The sequence below is a fragment of the Ptychodera flava genome, chromosome 1 (assembly GCF_041260155.1).
Source record: "Ptychodera flava strain L36383 chromosome 1, AS_Pfla_20210202, whole genome shotgun sequence".
In the NCBI taxonomy this organism is placed as follows: domain Eukaryota; kingdom Metazoa; phylum Hemichordata; class Enteropneusta; family Ptychoderidae; genus Ptychodera; species Ptychodera flava.
This window is the reverse complement of record NC_091928.1, coordinates 28,233,857-28,253,385: the sequence shown is the minus strand read 5'-3', so window position 1 is coordinate 28,253,385 and position 19,529 is coordinate 28,233,857. Positions and strand designations below refer to the sequence as shown.

The 19,529-nt window shown below is 37.2% G+C and overlaps 1 protein-coding gene across 1 annotated transcript; it reads left to right on the top strand.

Annotated features, from left to right (window-relative positions):
• Window positions 1-5,898: 5,898 nt before the first annotated feature.
• LOC139134236 (tyrosine kinase receptor Cad96Ca-like) lies at window positions 5,899-18,436 on the top strand. The gene is made up of 8 exons (XM_070701153.1): window positions 5,899-6,097; window positions 6,273-6,359; window positions 6,831-7,047; window positions 7,186-7,296; window positions 7,915-8,096; window positions 8,235-8,357; window positions 8,526-8,637; window positions 18,328-18,436. The coding sequence occupies exons 1-8, from the start codon at window positions 5,972-5,974 to the stop codon at window positions 18,351-18,353; spliced, it is 984 nt and encodes a 327-aa protein (XP_070557254.1). The 5' UTR covers window positions 5,899-5,971; the 3' UTR covers window positions 18,354-18,436.
• Window positions 18,437-19,529: the final 1,093 nt, after the last annotated feature.

Below are 19,529 nucleotides of genomic sequence, written 5' to 3'. Positions count from 1 at the left end.
GAATGAACATCGCCAGGTCTTGCTGGTTTCTGATACCCTGCCACACCAACCCTTGGCGTCCTGCACATTCAGGCAGGGACAGTTACCTCATGTCCTGTGGAAATAGTTACATCGACTCTCTTTCTACCTTTACTCGACAAACAAAGGGCTTTAAGGTAATTGTTTTGATACACTGTAATTGCTTTCCCTCTATTGACTGTTCCTCTGTCCCAGTGTCAATAATACAATCAATGCCATGTAAAAGGCCCATACCAGTCATGCCATCGGTGTTCAGATCAGCCTCAAAAACTGGGGCGACAGCACCAACTCCACCAAGATAGATCTCCGAATCACGAATTCCACTCACCTCTAATGGTATACCATATGTCTGGTTTATCGTAACATTTACTGGTTTTGTAATTTAGTATCATTATTATTATTATTATTATTATTATTATTATTATTATATCCTTTATTAATCCAATATAAAAAAATGGAAATGTGTTGTGGTGTACACAGTCTAAAAAGAAATATTCCACAATAGATAAAATACAAAGAGATCACACATATTAAAAAGCACAGTTCCAAATAACAGACAAAGCACTTGTCGATCAACAACAGACAATTTAAAATAATTCTAACAGTAGCCATTAATGAGTTTTTTTTTTTTCACCTGTTAGAAAATTGGTTTAGAATTCTCACTGCTGAGGGTACAAAAGTATTTCTAAACCTTTTTGTGCGGCACCTTACTGAATAGTATCTGGTACCAGACCTCATTTTAGTGAAATTACTATTCAGTGGATGCGTTTTGTCAGACAATATAGTTGTAGATTTGTTTTTCACTGATTTCATATACAAGTCATCAAAACTATACAATTGTACGCCTAGAATATTCCTAGCAGCTTTGATGACACGATTTATCTGAACTTTATTAGAAGAGGAAATACTACCGCCCCAGCAAGAAATACAATAACAGATGATTGACTCAACCGTTGATCTGTAAAACATATGCAAAATGTTCCCGGATACATCAAATCTATGCAACTTACGCAGAAAATACAATCTTTGCTGACATTTACGGTTTAACATATTCACATGGTCATCCCAAGAAACCATGTTTGTAAGAAGGATCCCAAGATATCTATAACTATTTACCCTTTTAACCTCCTCACCTTTGATTTTTAATGGAGGTGGTGATTTTGTTTTTCCTGAAATAAATTACTATTTCTTTTGTTTTCTTTACATTCAAAAACAAGTTATTATCATCACACCATGTAACCAATCTGTCCACTTCTTGCTTATAGATTGTGTCCTGATCTGCTGTAATGAGGCCAATGAAGCCTTGCCGTCAGCAAATTTGTAAAGCGTATCATTACTGTCCGCATGTATGGGGTACAATCAGATATAAATATGGTAAATAATGACGGTGATATAACCGAGCCATGAGGCAAGCCGGTATTTGTCAATCGCACATGCGATCGTATTGAATTTACCTTGACAGACTGTGGTCTCCTAACCAAAAAATCTGCAACCCAATAAATTAACTGACTGTTTATTAACACCCAGTGAAATTTCCTGATACATTTCTGTAGAGATTACAGTGTCAGTTGTGCCGGTATCAATAAGGAAACTGCCCTGCACACCACCCACTCTGGCATCAATGTAAATACTGGCAATGCCTCGGCTGGAATATGCGGCGTGTAGTTCCCCATTATCCCCTTTATCATCCTTTCTCTGTGATTGAACTTGGGGTCAAGAACAATCGGCTGAGGGTTAACTCCTGCCCCACTCAGCCTTTATTCATTTCCCGCTTCTGCGGGTCTCAGTGGACAGTCCCTCTTTAGATGGCCTGGTTTATTACATAGCCAACACACCCGCCCTCTACAGGGCACTATACCAAGAGTCTGTCCAGACGGTCTTGCAATATCTTTGTTGTGGCTTTTGACCTCTATGTCCAGCTCCACAAGCTTTTTTTGCAATAGCATCTACTACAGACTCAAGTGACAGGGGTCACTCATTTCAACAATCTTCACCTGGTTACCAATTATTTTTCCGTTGTCAGAAGTACAACATGTCTCCAGCAACTGAAAATTTTCCTCCCACTATGCAGCTAGTATTGTGTCATCAGGTGTGGCAGTTGAGGACCTGCTAACTTCAATAAGATATCTGTGCATTTCTGTGTCGGTTAGTGACTTGAAAAATCCATCAATAAACAGGCATTCAAAGATATGAAACTTTGCCTCTGGGTAGTCTAATGTTACCATTTCCCTGATATCCTGACCTGGCCCACTAAGGGACTCCCCTGGTCTTCGTACCCTTTACTTCAATTTTAAACGGTATGTGTCCTCATGTTCTCTTATACCAAATCGCTGCTCTAACAGTTGTCATAACAATGTATATGTCAGAATTTTCCTGTCAACTGATGTTAATAACCTTTGGGCTGGTCCACATAGAAGGGCTTGCAGATACTTCAATTTTTCATTATCCGCCCAATCATTTATCTCTGCATAAATTTCAAAGTGTGCGAGATAATCATGTAAAGCAAGTGAACCGTCGTACATATCTGGCTTAGGAATATGCCCACGCTTACCCATACAAGAATTCCCTAATGTCGATAGAGTAGCAGGGCCACTCTATGCTGTTGGCATAATGACGGTGCTGTCCGCAAACCCTCTAAGCCCTCCATCTTGCCCTTATGTGATTTCACCAAATTACCGATTTTTGTGGGACACTCTTGCATTGAAAATACTCTCTTTTGAATTGCACCACAAAATTCATTGGGCTTTTGCTCGAACTCAAGAGATTCGTTCAATTTTGCCTTCCTCATAACAGCTTGTTTCTGTAATTTCTCCTATTCCAGTGCACAAAGCAATGACCGTATCTCGCATGTATCCCCGTTACTAGAATTAGGATGAATGTTGACAGTCTCACCAATTGGCATTAATTTTTTGTTTGTTTACGTTGACTAAACCATCATGTCGTCACCGTTTTTATCCTTTTCTTTAAATATGACAATTCCACTATCATCGGCCACAACCGTTCTGTTTTCGTGTTCTAGTTTTGATATCATACCAACACACAACGCACAGTTGTTCATACCTGAGAATGCACTATTCCTCCCTCCTGAACCAAAACACCTGGAAACTCTACCTAAACAAAAACAATAAAATTTCCCTATCAGACTATTGTTGTTTTCCATTCTCCCCTATAACGACTGCTACCGTGCAAAGTGGGTAGATGACTTAACCCACACAAGGAGTTTACCCCAGGCCTAACACACTTTATATCAAAGCCCTGACTGATATCAGTTGTCTGGATCTCTTGAAACAGTCTCCCTAACGATGAACGCTCACTGCTCCCAACCATGGTTGCAGCTGTTCGGGTCACTTAGATCGATCAGAAGATGCAGAGTAACAACAAAATTTACACAGATTTAGAGGTCTCGTTTACCTGGAAAGTAGTACAATCACACCAAATCCATTGGCAGCTGCTCTTCCACTGATGCATCTAGTCTGTTCTGCCCGTCTCAATTCCTGCCCACTAAAGCATGTTTGGAGGGAGATTCATGTGAAAAATACCTACCAACGAGTGCCTCGCCTAGTTTTACTGTGCAGACTACAATACAGTCCTATGAGTTCAGTTCTATGAATCTTTGTCTGTAGGGATTTACAAGACAATATTATCTTAATATTTTCCTTTATTCGGCTAAGGAAATATGAGTGACGCAATGAAGTGTCACCATGTGTAGAATACGAGTGGTGATGTCGCCAGTTTTTTTCCGAGTTGAAAATATTAGGGAATAGTATTATATTTATGGCATGCACAGTCGTAGACTTCGGTTATTTCTTTTTGCAAAATAAAGAGAGTTTTATTCTCAAAAATTCCTTCTTTACACCTTTGGCGACTTATAAATCATTTTGAGTCTTTGGTCGAGTTAGCGAGCAATACAGCGCTTACCTTCGTCTACTAAGTAAATGCCAGACGACCTCATACTTCATGTACCTCCTGCAAAGTTATAGATGATTGAAAAGATAGTATAGGTCTAGAAATTCAACTTCGACAAGGTGGCACTATTTTTCGAGAACGAAATTATTGTTGAAGTCTATGAAAATATTGATTCAATTGCACATCTTTAAAAGGCTCAAATTCGGTCTGGACGCACAATTATCCCCCTTAGTGCAATGGAAACTGCATTTCTACCTCATGAAAGTATTTTATGCGTCGAAAGTTCAGTTTTTCTTTAAGAATACGAACCGAAACTAAACCACTCGGTCTCAAAATGGCAACATTTTAAAAGTGGTGTAACCAATAGGTGATAACGTCCGAGATGTATTTGTAATTATGGAAATGAGGTTAAAGTTTACGTTCTTAAAGAGGCAGTAAATTATTATGGGGACCAATTAGTACCTTGTGCTTAGAAACTTAGAGACCAGGAAACACAAATTAACTCAAAATGATAAAGGGTATCGCTACGAACATAGCGGTAGTGTCTTTCAAATAGATTTTGTTTTCTAATAGGCATTCTGTATCAGAATAGCTATTCCTATAGAAAGTTTTCATGGTTGTAAATTATGCAATAGTTGGTGCAAATGAAGATACTCATTTACTTAATAGAGGCAATTGCGCAAAATACTTCCAATCGAAGATCATTCTCTGATCAATGACATGTAGGTAGCACACAGAACGATTACGATACCATAATTCAAGTTACGTCTTATAAATCATATAGTAAGAGGTGAATTCGAGACAGACTATAATCATGTAAAATATTATATATCCATGACTTACTCATTTTTTATGTGGATAAGCACATGCCAAGCTGAAACCTATAGACTTTGTGTGCTACCTCAATGCTGATGCAAAATAGTTTGTAAACTGTAAAGTTCATTAGCTATATCTAAAGAAAGTTTCCACGGTTGCAAATTATACAATAGTTGACATATATAAAGCTGTTCATTTATTTACAGAGGCAACTACGCAAGTAAGTTACAATCGAAGGAAATTCTCTGATCATGAAGGTAACGCACAGAAAGACTACGTTACCATATTTCAAGGTAAGTCTTATCAATTTTGTGGTCTAAGACGAATCCAAGACACACACTGATTCATGACACAGTAAGGATGTCAAACATAACACATCGATGAATTACTTATTTTTTCCTCTATGTGGACAAGCACCTGCAAACATAGCCGCTAGAGTTTGATCAGTCTGATACTATTGAGGATTCTTGCTACCTCAATGATGATACAAAATATTTTGTAGACTGTAAAGGTCATTAGTGTACATATATTAAGATCTAATAACACCTCGATTAAGGTGCTCTTAAACCACATCTCGTGGCCCCTTTGATTATTCTTACATAATGAATACTTGGCATTATGCATGGTAATTGTGTTTACCTTCAGCATGAGCTGGCCAAACTATACAAGCAGTGTATCTCATGATATTTTATTTATTTATAAATGGACCTGAAAAATCGTAGTTAAAAGCATACTGCAGAATAATGATAAATGATAAAGATTCCAGGAGTAATGTCAATATCTTCATTAAGACAAAATCTTACACATATGGGAGTGAAATAGAAATGCTTACACACCACAAAGAGAAGTATTGATATAAGTCATAAAGGTTTTGTCAGAGACCGCAGTGTGGTATGCACTGTAGGCTGTTGAAATCAGGCGACCCTTATCAATCACAAATCTTGGTAACAGAAAACTGATCGAGGGAAAGAAGTTATACAATTATATGTTGTAATTTGGAGTGCAAACTACAGGAACCAAAACTCTCGTCTCCTCCTATACTATTCACATGCTATTACTTTTAATATGTTTGTCAAATCCAGCTCACAACAATTTAATATTACCAACACTAACAGCTTTCTTGTAACCGTTTATTCTGTCCCGATTAATTTCAGATCCATTGCCAAAAAAGGCTGCATTACAAATTTTCGGTGAAATACGTGTTTTTGATGTTCTATTTTACTCAATCTTCATGTTAGCCATGGTTGTATCATATGTATTTGTTACCAAAATTCGGAGAAGGATTCACTCTGAGAATAATAATGACGACGCTGCTGAGAGAACGGACGGACATACATCTGAGGAAAATTCATCTTCGGTAAGATAAAAGACGGACTATTTTTTTGTCACACGTCGTTTGTTCAGCTCAGTTTTGACAGAGACAGACAGGGAGATAGACAAAAACAAACATAATAAGTAGAGACTGACCACAAAAATCAGGGCCCTGTTTTCGTAATAACGTGTATTAAGAGACGCCCAATTTATTCCAAAAGGTTTCACAAGCATCAACTGACGACGCTTCCTCCTTATCAAGTGAGAGTAACTTCCTGAGAACCGAAAGTCTATTAGATACAAGAATCGTAAGTTAATCATTTAGCATCTTTTTACCCAAAGAGAGTTATATTATATCATAATGAGCAAATTATGTCCAACATCAGTTCATTTTAAAAATCTTGAGTTAAATTTGAAACCTTTTAATGAGATTTTACGCAGTAAATTCAACTTTGGTTGTCATGGCATCCGAGCTTGTGTTACTTTGGTCTTCGCGCGATAGAGTTTCGAACAGTTCGCAGTTTGGCAAATCGTCTCTGTCCGATAGTAAAACAAATGACTGTTAAAATGTAAAAGTAACTATCAAATATCTTACATCAATAACTTGAGAAGAATAGCTATGAGATTCGGGAACTTCACGCTCAGATTAATTATTTTTGGCACAACTGATATGTCTCAAGTATATTGTAACCCCTTTGTCAGTTCCTCAAAACATTGCAAACAACGACTACGACCGCAATTCAATGAAAATAACTTTTAACATCTTAATGAGCCCTCAGGGATCAGCTGGCACACCCGAAACGTCATTACCTTTGCTAACCAGTGAATATGTTAATGGACCGTTTGGTGCGACAATTGGCATCGAGTACCATCAACTTCGATTTTCGGAAGACAACATTCTTGGCCGAGGAGAATTTGGTGTTGTTCGGAAAGCTTCTGTCGAAAACGCAAATCATTTTTCCGGACACAAAGAGGTTGCAGTGAAATGTCTAAAAGGTAAAAGTTGGTCTACTAGCATGTATCACAATTGTTATTTTCAAACAAAAAGGTAATGTCACAAATTAATGCATATACGCAAAGAAAAACACTTATTTTTTGAAATGTCATGACCAAGTTGTGTTCTTATATTTACAGAAAGAACATCTATTGATGATCGGGAAAATCTTCTTCGAGAATTAGACATTTTGAAGTCATTGCAATCAGGTCATCCACACGTCGTTACATTGCTTGGCTGGTCCACTCAAGGTAGTTACTTACTTACTCACTCACTCACTTATTACATATTTACTCATTCAGTTTTCGACCCTGCACTATCAAATAAAGCGGACTTCACAACTTTATAAAGCCTAAGTGATGCAAAAATAACTAGTCAAATTTCGCATTTTTCAATTATTTTCCAATTTCTCCCTAATTTATCTAAGATTAAGCTTCAAGTTATGATCGGCCCCTTTACATTAATATTTAACAAGACAGGCAGCAAACGTGTAATTCCCTAAAATATGTATAATTTCAAAGCCAAGCCATAGAGGAAGCAAATGTATTAATGTAAATGTCACAATAGCCATCGTCATGAAATATAATAAACACAATTGGAACTAATTGGGAACATAGGAAAGTGAACTAATGCCGGTTTAATCTGGAAATGTAATGTCATGTGCTTCTCTTGTTAAGCAATGCACTTGTCTTATGAGTAATTTGTAATATTTAAACATCGTGTGAATACTACTCGTTCAAATGTAAAAAAAATATATATAAATTTGGCTTTTTATCAAGGGTTACACACTGAGAATTTTACTGGATTCGAAGAAAATTTTCCATTCATTAGATTTAAAAAGTGCTTATACTATGGTTTACATTTAACAGATCCGATATACATTATCCTAGAATTAGCACCGTATGGAAGCTTACATGATTACCTGATGAGCAACAGAGCATGGGAGTTGTATGAAAATATCCATCCTAACAGCCGAGACTTGACGTCACATGATCTCTTGCAGTTTGCTTGGCAAATTGCAAAAGGAATGAGCTTTATTGCCTCAAAGAAGGTATACTGCTTAGAGTTGTTTCATTTACAACTTATACTCCCGTCAATATCAAAACACTTAATAGTTTTAAAGAAATCAAGCTGCTAACCTCTTATTCGATACAATTTTAACGCTTCGTTTTTTACCATTCCAAAACAGTTTATTCATAGAGACCTGGCCGCAAGAAATGTCCTGGTAGGACATGAAAGATGTTGTAAGATATCAGACTTTGGTCTTGCCAGACGAGTAAGTGGTGCCTTTGTACAACAACGTACAGCTCAGGTAAAAATTCTTCGCAAAATTCTTGTAAAGTTGCTCTCCTGTTTCTGCATAGTTCGAGTCAATAGTATTTTTCATTCGCGAAAGATAAGGTTCCATGAGCAGAAATCTTTTGTTTCACTTTATTTTTGATAAATTTACATGTTAACTGTAGAGTATTTTTGAATTCAGATGCGACTACCTATAAGATGGATGGCTCCAGAATCGTTATTTAGCTTAACGTGCACAACTAAAAGTGACATTTGGTCGTATGGTATCGTACTTTGGGAAATAGTTACACTAGGTAAGTCTCTTGCCAGTGGTTACTTATTACCGAAAATGTGGCAAAGGTATATGGGAACGGCCAGACAGAAAATCAGAGTAGTTTGGTAAGCACAGTTTATTTTTGCTTTTTCCTGGATCACCCTATTTATAATCCTCTATTTTCAAGATGTACTCTGTTGGATCCCGTCACCTGCCATCTCAGGCCATCACTCTGCTTTATCCACTGATGTCACTTGCCATCTACTTCACACTCTGGTGCCCTCTGGACAGATTATGAGTATAAAATCTGGATGTTTTACCATTATAAACATGACAAGTGATTTGGGGCGTGTAGTAGGTCTGGACGTTGAGTTTAATGAAACCGAGATGTTAGGGCACAATGATTGGCCATAACAATAAAAGGCATTGCATATTTCAATTGAAATATTCTGAAAGACATTTGTATGAATCTAGCTGCAGTACAACAGCACAAACATCAGCCGACAACCCTATCTGAGCTAATTGATGTAGACTACCATATATGCAACCATAGGCAAGCATTGATACAACCCCTTTTGGTTTCACTTTTCTCTTGGTTGAGCAAAATATTGTACCTTATAATTTTCCAACAACTTACCTTAGTTGCAAGATGCAATTTGGTCAATCCCTCATATTAATCAGGAGTTGATAATGTTACATTTCTTTCATACTATAATGTGATTGTAAGAAAGTATAAGACGAGGGCATACTGTTGTCCATCACCAAGTCACAGGCATAAGTTACTGGGTATTCCCTTCATCTTAATGCAACACAACTCAGGTGTTTCTCCGGGTTACTCTCACAAGTAGGAGGGGAAATGTCGCCCCTGCTTGAAAATTTAGGGGGTTTGGTTCTGATTGGCAATAATGATATGTTATGCAAACTAATATTTTTACACTGTATAAGTAAATTAAGGTACTGAGTTAGTCAAATATCAAATAAAAGACACTCATGTTTCTTTTTTTCATCCAGTAAATATTGAATATATTAGAAGCCTACAAAAATCATTCACACTTCTTTCCATTTCAGTTCAAACACAACTTTGTAATCTGGAAGCAAACTTTAGTTTATCGTTTTTCAGCTGTATCACATTCTTCTGCAGAAAGGGAGCTTGTGTTACTTTTCTGTGGTGACAGTAATCATGAGGTGGAATGCTACTATAAGTACTCTGTGTTAATCATAGTCTCATACGTCATTGCATAAGGGCAACATGTCGCCCAATTATTATTATTTGAAGAGGGTTTTTTATTGCCTGAACATTAAACCATTGAGCAGCAATAAATGGAAAGCATAGTAATAGAATGCACTGATAACTTGGTTCCAGCCTGCTAAAGTAGTGCATCTTTGGCTGATGACTTGTCACGCAATAACTGAAGTTATGACTTCTCACTATCATCATCGTCATCAGAATCTACGTCATAGAATATGTGCTCTATCTTTACTTCCATGGTTTTAACTTTGTCCTCAACTTCTCTTGCCTCATTCTCTAATTTCGTAGTATCATGCATCATGGACAGTAAGTGTCTGAATGTGCTAGTTTGAGAACAGGTTCATCAACGCCCTCACCGCTCTCCAAGTGACATAATATTTCGAGGTACTACTTTGCACTCTCCTTTTCGAGCCTATAGGAAAAATCTAAAGCTTATATGCAAGCCTAGCCTAGAATGATAACCTAGGAAAGAGAGTTGTTTCCATTATTTAGTACATTGATACCTGAAAAACATAATGGTTTTAAGGTGCGAAGATAATACATTTGTATAAAACACCAGCAGAATATCCTTAATTTTTGTACACCATGTGAATTGTTATGTCTACGAGAGCCTTGTTAATGATATTGTTGTATAGGAAAGCAGTGATATGTTTACTTCCAGCAGCAAATACGGCTTATGGTTTTATTTGAGATGTTCCAGAGTTCTGACTGTCACTTCTGGTCTTTCACATGGTTCATTCTGAGCAACTTCTTTTGACACTGTTCACCAAAGGCACAGGTGTTTTAGCTTTCCGCCTTTGTTTTGGTATTTTGAGTCAAAAACACGATTTTTTTTTTTATCCCTGAAAAGTATTCCTATAATATTGATCTTCCTTGTGTGTAGAATATCTTGGTCGCGAAGTTCCTGTTTTTGGGTGAAATTTTGGAATAAAAATGTACGAGAGGCACAGGTGTACATTTTGGCGTTTGAGACTACCGTTAAGTCTTGATTGACAAGGAATTACGCTAAGCAAGCAGCGTCACAGTATTCACATGTACTTAGAAACATCCGCTGTGAAAATCCCATTAACAACTACCATTCAGTGCCACTGCGTGGGTCAAGACCATAGTGTGTACCTGGCAATATTAGGCGTCGAAAGGTGGGTCCAAAAGATCACAATTTATCGACACAATCGGACAAGGTCAGACTTATGACATTGTTGACGGTACAATTTCAGATTACACAAATGGACCACACACTAAATGTTTTATCTGGGACATTTTTGTGCTTTTGTAAAAGCACCAGGAGTGGTGGATAAGTTACGTAATGTTAAACATCTTTGAAGAGGCTGTCCCGTATACATAAATGGTACGTTCCACTGGCGGCCTTAGTGACAGCGGGAACACTTGAATACCGCAACATGACACCCTTCACATCTTGAACATTCAAGCAACATTCGGCCTCTTTCGGCCGAAGTTTCGGCTTCTTTTGGCCCCAAGACATTTCGACACCCCCGTTATCGATTTATTTTTTCCCTTCAAACTTATATAACTGACAGACCAGTCATATTCATAAGCGTGACCTTTGCGTTCTGACCAGTATGACTTTTACAGTGCCGTTTAGGCGCCGCTTTTAAAACTTTGACAGTGTCGGCGGCTATTGCTATTGAAAATGATATGAAACTCTTGTCTCACGGTTTTTCACCATGTTCTCACAAACTTTAAAGCATGTGAATGCTGACACTATACGGTACTTCTCAGTGTTTTGATTTGTAACATTTGGCACGAGTTCCCCCAACCAGGTAGTGCCGAAACGTCTTTGGTCGCGTTGCCTAAACGTCTTGGGGTCGGAAATTGTGCGGCCGAAACGACTTTGCGCCGAAAGGTCTAGAAACCCGACATTGTCCGTTCGATGAGAATACTAAGTGAGTTGAACAATTTATGAATAAAAATGAAATATCAGAAACGCGGCACTGGAACTACTTGGGATTAGAAAATACAAGGTGGAAACAAATTGCATGGGCTTCAAGACAGCGACAGCAAATTTTCCCAAGGCAAAATACGTAGCGATGCAGAAATCACACGCCACAAAACAATAGCTGCCTCGTTTGCAGACGTTTTGGCACAATGGCAGTGAACTGATAATGTCGAAGTCGTTTCAATCCCGCGGTCCCGTTTTTCCTTGTCCCATTTCGTTTCCGGACCGCGCTATTACCTAATAATCGTACAATGCAACCACCCTACCACTAAATGAGAAGCCGACCTTGACAAGGTAAAAACATACGTCGACTAACAAATGTTCATCGTACACCGGACGAATGTGAATCAAATGATTTTATGGGAATGGACACGACAACATTGTTATCAGTTATCATGGCAGTAGCCAAAATGCTGCAGGACTGCGACCGAAGACAAATTTCAATATGAATTTGACCGTCACAACGTAATAACGTAATCGCCCTGAGTTTTCATCAACATGTCATCATTGGTCGGTAAACCATTGAATGAGACGCTTACGGGCTAACTACTTGAATACAGTGCAAAACACCATCCTAATCCTGAGATTTACATGTAATGAAGACGGGTCTGATATCATATTTGCCTGGAATCGATGCCATGGTACTCATGTTGGATACGAACAACAGCAGAGAGTTATCTATCTGTGACGTATGACGCTTGACGAGCGGTCTATCGCATGCAACTTGCGCTTGATGAAATGACGTACTTTTCTTTATGTTCATGTTTTCTAAACTTCTCTCCTTTGACTTTTATGCCGCCGACAAGCAATTGGTTCATTTTAGCATAAATGACTCCAGAAACGGTCTTCACCCACAGAAATGCTGTACAGAGTGAGGACGAACTATTGTCTCAGAAATGCTCGTAGTTTGATCGGTGTTAATCGGTTTTCAAGGCGCGTGAAGATCTAAAATGGCTGCTCACTGAATCCTCGGTTACTCTAACCGTAATGAATCACAGCATGGAGCTGTTCTTTTTTATCTCCATGATCACAGACACCGCAAATGTACATCCACATACAAACGCAGATATTTTTGTTGTCAGCCAATACTGTTTTCCCTATATCACTCATCGGGCTCGCTTTCATTCCGCAGCCGTGAGTCGTTTCCGAGGTCGAATCGAATGCTGCCATAAACTTACACTGTAGTGTACGCTTGTCATGGAGGTAATTAGTCCAAGCGCTCGTGTAGACGGCATCGAGATGCCGTAGCAGTTCCGACAGTTAGGTCGAACAGTTAATACTCTATTTAAACCTTACAACTAATCAGTCAACAGATTATGCATAATCCCTTCCCTGGCACTCCCCAAGTTTATTTACTCATCAGCTACTGTGTAGATTGCGCTCTAAAAAGAGTACAACGTTCCCAAAATTCACCCTTTTTAGCCTCATTTCGACCGTTGACACTGATTTCAATGAGTGAATATACTGTTGAAGTTGAACACTTTGATTTCACTATCTGGTTTTAGTGTTTTGTCGGTTGAGTACATTGTTTATTGCCATTCAAAAGGAAAAAAACAGAACCAATTTACTAAATCGCCTTTTTCTCAGTTCGGCATTTTGTCACATTGCAGCACGTTCAAAAGAGTTTAACTCGAGAACGCATGAACGGAAGTTCACCAGATTTTCACAGACGTTTGTCAAGTAGGTTGTCTCCAAAACCGTGTCTCAGTTTCTTTATGAAGATTTTTAAAGTCGAGTTATTGCTGCTTAATTAGGCGGCATTGTAAGACTAATCGGTGGATAAACTTTGACTCAACGATGTGAAAAAACTAAGGCCTTTTTCAAAAATCTGAGACACGGTTTTGTAGCCAGTATTCTGAAGACCAATTGCCCGTTAACACCTAAACAATAGCCCCTCTCCGCTCAGACTTAAACTTTTTTACGTGAGACCACCCATTTTCTTTACACTTTCACTAAGATCTTCAAAAAATTCATCGCACACTAACTTTCTTGATAAAACAAAAAATTTCATAGATATAGCTTTCAGGTGATATATAATACTTGGGTAAAAGTACACATGGCAAAATTCACGTTTGAAAATAGGTCGTCGCAAAGGCGGAAAAGCTACCTTAAATAATATAAAACATAGAAAAATTAAAAGGAAAATCAAACTTTCTGAGTGAAGGCATTAGGCTTCTTTACTTACTCAAAGTTGCAAAATATAATTGAATACTTTTAAAATTGTATTTTCTTACCAGGGTTGATAGCTCTGCTGTATTTCGCCCAGTAAAGCAATGTATTCATTGCTTTGCTAAAGTTGTGTTCGATGTATGATAGCGAGTATGTGAGTGCGAGTGCTTTATTAACTCTTCAGCATGTGGAGGGGTCGCAGTCAGAAAAATTGTGACAACTGAGCTCGGTTATTGATCCACTCTTTTATAAGGCTAGGGATTGTGCAGAGCGGCTTTGTCTTTGATGTCTTCGCTAGGTGACTGGGTGCTGTACGTTGTGAGTTCGATTCTGATAAAAAATCTACTGTATTGTAGATACAAAATTGATTTGGTGTATATTGAGATAAACACACATAAGACCAGAAGGACTTAGTACTTGCACCAGACAGGCCATATATGGTTGTCAAATTGTCAGATATGTTTTACCGACTACTTATAGACTAACTGTAAACGTGAAAGGAATTTATTAAATTTTCTGAAGAAACAGCAATATTTTGGCACATTTGACAAACTAGAGTCATGAATACCAAAAACACAAACAGGCACATCGTTAATTGTAAATGCTGGTCAACAGCTGTGTGATGATAAGTTCATCAAAGAATGCAAGAAAATTATTTTTGAAAGATTAGAGATTATTGTTTATATCCGAATCCTCAAGATGATGAACACATCTATAATTTGCGACATTATGGGGTTCTTAGATTATTCTGTGATGCAGAAAAGAGGTTTCTTTGGCATGCAGATGAGAATATACAATGGTGGTGGGAGAAGCCTCTGCTTTTTTTACCTCCAGAGGGCGCTTAGTGGAATTGCGTGGGACAACACTGCAATGTGATGGCAGTCATTGCCCGGGGCTCAGTGCGTGGTCAGAGATGGCCAGTGACATCAGTGCGAGGGCGGAGTACTGGAATGATATGATTGTCATTGATGACAGGATCCTACCTGAAATAGGGCCATCCTGTACGGAATGCCGTGAAAATTGGAGTTTTGAGAAAAGTAGACAGAAACGGTGCTTAAGTACTACTCGGGCGTATGTTGCCAGATATACATCTACACTGCACAGGCCAAAATGTGGGCAGAAATGATGAAGAAGGCGACAACAGCAAACAGAGAAAAACTGACATACTTTAGTAGTCTTTAAGATATTGTCAGGACAGTGTATTCATTCCTTATAAAGAGCAGTTTCTAATGCTGTGTTTTCTCCGCCGGTCTGTTTGACTATATACGACCTGAACTGTTAAATATCTCTATAGCTATTTAGTGAGATGAGGAGATATCGAAGAATTTGTATGTTGATTGAATTTTAAGGGTTTACCTCAAATGTGATTAAACACAACTCTCTGAACCTTGAATAAAAGGCTTAAACAGTCGAACACTGATATTTTTAGTATGGCTGATTTCTACAGGTAATACACATAAGATTATTGAAGCTAAAGTAACGTTTTCGGTCGTACAGAATTTAATGTCAGCAATGTCAAGAAAGTCGAAAAGCTAAAGGGGTTAGGTTACTTTCACGAACAAACAGAATGTTTCACCTTGATAAATATAACATAAGTGTTAAGAATGTTGATGAAGTCACCAACTTAATCGCTTGGTGTGGTGAGAAGTCGACTTCTTTGAATTTCAATACTATCTTGTTTGACCCCCTAGCAAAAGACAAAAGTATTTAAGTTTGTGATAATTACAAGATAATATCAACATGGTAACCATCTTGTGAACATTGTAAAGCTGACAGTCAAAGTATGGGAATGAGAAATGACAGCCACATTTTACAGTTATATGGATACTAAAAAGGCAGACAATGGGATGGGGAAGAGACGTTCATGTAAATAATTAATTTTGCTGATACAACAAGCGTTGTTTTCATAGTTTCCCGGTAGACTCATATGTATAGCATACTGACATCTTTTGATGAAATTTCAATGTCATATCTGTTGCACAGCGAACAGCTTTTTGTAACCTTGTTCTAGAGCATATACTAATGCATCAAGGGAAACATATCAGATTGTTCATAGTTTGTGCCATAGACTAGATAAATCTATCTATCTATCTATCTATCTATCTATCTATCTATCTATCTATCTATCTATCTATCTATCTATCTATCTATCTATCTATCTATCTATTATACATATATACATATCGTACAGGTGGATAGATAAAGTTAATTGATAGAGAGTTTCACACATACACTGTTAACTGTCGGAACTTGTCGGATAAGTCGCCACCAGTTGGCTCTACATTATACCATAAAGCGGGGCCTTCAAAAGCTTCCTTGCCAAAAGAGGGGGCTCTGACAATCGTTGCTAACGTTGTGCACGAGCTGCGAGAAAAATATTGACAAACCATTGTCTCTTCCGTCCCCTGCCATTAATTGTGATTGTTCTCTAACTAATTATCTATCAGGATCGACACCGTATGCAGGGATACCAGCGTCAAGGGTTATTCAGAAATTGAAATGTGGCTACAGACTACCAAAACCGAATCACAGCAGTTATGAATAGTAAGTCAAATTTCCCTATAGCTGCTCCAACTATTAGACAAACCATGTATTGCTTTAATGAAAAACAGTAAATTCCTCGCTCGTTTACAAATTAGTCATTTGTTATATTCTTGTTTGCAGTTATAAGATCATGAGTGCTTGCTGGCAGCAAAAACCTGAAGCAAGACCAAACTTTTCTGACGTATGTTTGGAAGTTGGACATTTAGTCAGTGACGATACACAGGTTGACAAAATTTAAATTTAATTCGAGAGAGAGAGAGAGAGAGAGAGAGAGAGAGAGAGAGAGAGAGAGAGAGAGAGAGAGAGAGAGAGAGATCAAAGCATACAGGTGTCCTTTTCGGAAATTCAGTGCTTGATGCTAAAAGCAGAATGTTATAAATAATGACACAAATTACTTTAAGTACAAAGTAATTGTATCTGTTACCGATTTAAGTTTAACGCATCCTACAATCTTCACACATATTTTTCCTTGGGTCTTCACTACTATAAATATGGCAGGAAAGCTCCATTATAGTCTTTGACGGTGTTGACATTCAATAAATAATAATGTTTCTATTAAAGAGCTTGTGTAGTTAAGACCTCTTCGGAAGTGTTCTTCAACTAGTAGAACGAATTTCAATGGTTTTACCAAAATGAGGGTTGCTAAATGATAATATACATATATATATATATATATATATATATATATATATATATATATATATATTATATATATATATATATATATATATATATATATATATATATATATCCCGGGAGTCCGAACGGGGGTGACGTCATCCGAAGACGGCATTTCCCCCTATATAATGGCGCAGCTTTGTTCATTTGAATGCGAGTATTCAATGACGCTAAGTAAGTGAGGAGTGCTACCAGCTATCGCCTGCGTATACATATACGTGAATGCCATTCGTCTCAGCTCGCGTTTAGGCCGCAGTTCGGGTTAAGGAGTAAACCCGATAGACTCGTGTTACTGTACGTAGCGTCAGTCAACTCTCTTCCTATACCTCCGTCCTCATGAAGTTCAACGTCAATTAAAATCCTTTTTCGATGCTAAAAATTCATCAGTAGCTTGTAGGCATTAATAGTAGATTTTAGTATATTCGATTACTTACTGTTAGGTTCGTCGGTATCGGAAAGTGGCTCAACGATTTACGGCTCGACTGACAAGCTTGTATATGTACTTTAATGGAATACGACCGTGAATGTCGTAGATTTTTATAAATTCAGATACTTCATCATATATTTATGGTATTTATGGTCATTTTATTACTAGTGTGTGATACAAAAGGATTAATAACAAAGTCAATGTATGTGATATATATATATTATATATATATATATATATATATATATATATATATATATATATATATATATATATATATATATATATATATATATATATATATATATATATATATATATATATATATATATATATATATATAATCAGTGGCTTGGTGTCAATCAGGCAATGTATAGTGCTCGATGCGTTTTCCACAGGGATAGGTATTCACTCCTGACGATTGCCAAGCGCATGTAAACAGTCTTGTAGAGTAATCACGACAAGTTCCACGTCTGGCATATATATATAATATATATATATATATATATATATATATATATATATATATATATATATATATATATATATATATATATATATATATATATATATACATATATATGTACATGTAGTCACATGTGATAGATATATATCCGTTATATTGAAAAGCGTTCTGAATTGTATGTCCAACAATCTTCACTTGACATGCTGTTTAATGACTTTAATTTGTTCTATTTATTGTCAGGAACACCTAAAGATGGAAGGCTTTGACGATCGCGTCTATGTCAACATATCGCAAGAGAATTGGCCTTCAGACGAAAGACTCTAAAGATACACCCGGTTTTTCAATTATTTTCGAAGTACTACCATATATGATATCAAAAACTATTCATCTGTGTCAGTGAAGCTTTTTTAGCATAACTGACGAAGTCACTGGTGCTTTGAGCATTATGTTTGTAGGTAGAGTAGGATAGACACGTGGATGGATGGAGGGATGGAGCAATGGATGGAGAAGACAGATTTGTCCTTAATCGTTTAATCACGAGAATTTCTGCATGGCGGTTGCTAATAGTTAGTTCAAGGTATGAAGATGAGCATTGTTCAAATCAAGAAATCTAATGAATCTGAACGAAATTATAGACTTTTAATGATTAATTTGTGTATTTTTGTCAGCTTGCCGAACTATGTCAGTGTGTGTTTCAGGTTGTGTGCCGGGGATGGGGGTGGGGCTGTAGCTATGTGTAACTGAGACTCGGTGTACAATTACATACAGTATGGTTGAAGATGTAAGAGAATTTAATTATTCGTTGTTCAGGAGACAACTAGTTGTGTAAAGCAACTGGAAATACATAATGAACCAAATGAAATCCTACAAGGTATGTTATGGGTTTTTTTTGGTTATGGCATTACAAAATGTAACTATACGTCACCCATGGAAGTTATGATAATTCCAGTGATTATCGTATCACTCACACAAACAAGTAAATTTTACAATAAGGCATTTGCCATTGATCAGCTGATCGATGAACAGGGTCCTCAGACTGAATCAATAAACAAGTAAACAAAGAAACAAAACAGAGATATTGAAAAAAATTGGAGAAAATAAGAAATTAATGAATAAAGAAATAATATATCAATAGTAAAAATAACGCTAACACTGCTTCTACTACTACTGCTACTACTACTACTACTACTACTACTACTACTACTACTACTACTACTACTACTACTACTACTACTACTACTACTACTACTAATGATAATAACAAAATCTGAACGAATACACAATCAACTGATCAAATATGAGACTTGATGTAAATTCACCTTGCTGTGGCACGGTTATCGTCTCTACATTTTACAACCATTATTGCTATTGGACCGCCAGACGATTGATATGAACGACATTTAAAATGCCCGCACTAATCGGTTTTCACTGCAAGGGGGATA

What these genes read in the sequence shown, in the direction of transcription:
- LOC139134236 (XM_070701153.1), top strand. Translation starts at nt 5,972, where the DNA reads ATGTTAGCCATGGTTGTATCATATGTATTTGTTACCAAAATTCGGAGA. An exon ending in TGCAGTGAAATGTCTAAAAG is followed by an intron (nt 7,048 to 7,185) that starts GTAAAAGTTGGT and finishes TTATATTTACAG; the next exon opens with AAAGAACATCTATTGATGAT. An exon ending in TTGGGAAATAGTTACACTAG is followed by an intron (nt 8,638 to 18,327) that starts GTAAGTCTCTTG and finishes ATTTATTGTCAG; the next exon opens with GAACACCTAAAGATGGAAGG.